We start from the raw sequence: 1189 nt of genomic DNA, 5'->3' as shown, positions 1-1189 counted from the left end.
TCGACGCCGCGGACGAGCGGCTCTACGCCGCGGCGGCGCGCCGCGTCGACCGCGACTGGGCGCGCTTCGGGCGCCGGGTCTCGGCGTGCGCGGCCTGCCGCTTCGGCGCCGCGCGCCGCGGGCCCGGGCCGCCCGCGCAGCGGGCCGGCGGGGCCGCGGACGCGCCGCGCGACGCCGGGCCCGCGGCGCCGCCCGCCGAAGCCGCGGCCGCCGCGGACCGCGTCGTCGACGTCCGCGCCCGCGGCGGCCCCTACGGGCTCCTCGCCGGCGCCCTCGCGCTCGGCGCGCTCCTCGGCGCCGGCCTCGCGGCGGCGCTGGCCGCCCCGGCCGCCGCCGCGCCCCGCGTCCTCGGGGACGTGTAGATGGCCGCTCTTTTCCCTTGCCCGACTCGGCGACGCGCGAGGCCGGCAAGCCGGGGGCGGCGCCTAGGGGCGGCGGCGCGTTCTGCCCGACGCGCGGCGCGGTGTTATGTGCAGCGCCCGGGGGCGCTCAGGCCGCGAAGACGTTCGCGTAGTCGACGGACGCGTCGTCGTCGTCGTCGCGGGCGCCCGGCGGCGAGGCCGAGGGCTCGGACGCGGAGAGGAGCGACTCGAAGCTGCTCGTGCGCTCCATGAGGGCGTCGTAGAGGGACGCGGGGGACTGGCCCCCCGGCGACGCGTCGCGCGGCGGCGACTGGCCCGCGGGCGCCGCGTCGCGCGGCGCCGCCGCGCGGCCCGCGCGGAACGCGCCCCGCGCCGCGACGCGCGGCGCGTCGTCGCCCGCCGGCGCGGCGCGCGGCGGCGGCGGCGGCGGCGCGTCGCCGATGTCCTCCGCGAGGCGCGCCTCGATGCGCCGGAGCCGCGCGGGGTCGAGCACGGGCGCGCCCGTGTCCGCGTCGACGACGTCGAAGGCGTCGACGGCCGACGGCTCGCGCGCGTCGGGCGCGTCGACGGTCGTGATGCGCGCGCCGACGACGCTGAGGCTCAGCGCGTCGAGGCTCGCGGCGATGGACGCGAGGAGGCCCGGCCGGTCCGGCGCCGCCACGCGGAGCGTCGTCGCGCGCGGCGCGTCGGCGCCGGCCGCGGCCTCGAGCGCGCGCCGGAGCTCGTCGCGCGCGCCCGCGCCGAGGCCGCGGCCGTCGGCGGCCGCGACCTCGAACTCGTCGCGGCAGCCGCCGCCCGGCGCGGCCTCGCAGCGGCAGCGGACGACG

The 1189-nt window shown here is 83.5% G+C and overlaps 1 protein-coding gene across 1 annotated transcript in view; it reads right to left on the bottom strand.

Annotated features, from left to right (window-relative positions):
- The window catches only part of AURANDRAFT_68609 (hypothetical protein), a gene marked incomplete at both ends in the record, with an annotated part of 9362 nt that extends 8173 nt beyond the window's left edge, over positions 1-1189 (bottom strand). Inside the window, one exon of the mRNA XM_009044314.1 lies at positions 505-1189. Coding sequence (XP_009042562.1) covers positions 505-1189 — 685 coding nt within the window. The remainder of the gene's footprint in view (positions 1-504) is intronic.

This window comes from Aureococcus anophagefferens (assembly GCF_000186865.1).
Source record: "Aureococcus anophagefferens unplaced genomic scaffold AURANscaffold_245, whole genome shotgun sequence".
NCBI lineage: Eukaryota > Pelagophyceae > Pelagomonadales > Pelagomonadaceae > Aureococcus > Aureococcus anophagefferens.
Note: the sequence above shows the minus strand (reverse complement) of the source record. Positions and strands in the feature narration are given on the sequence as shown.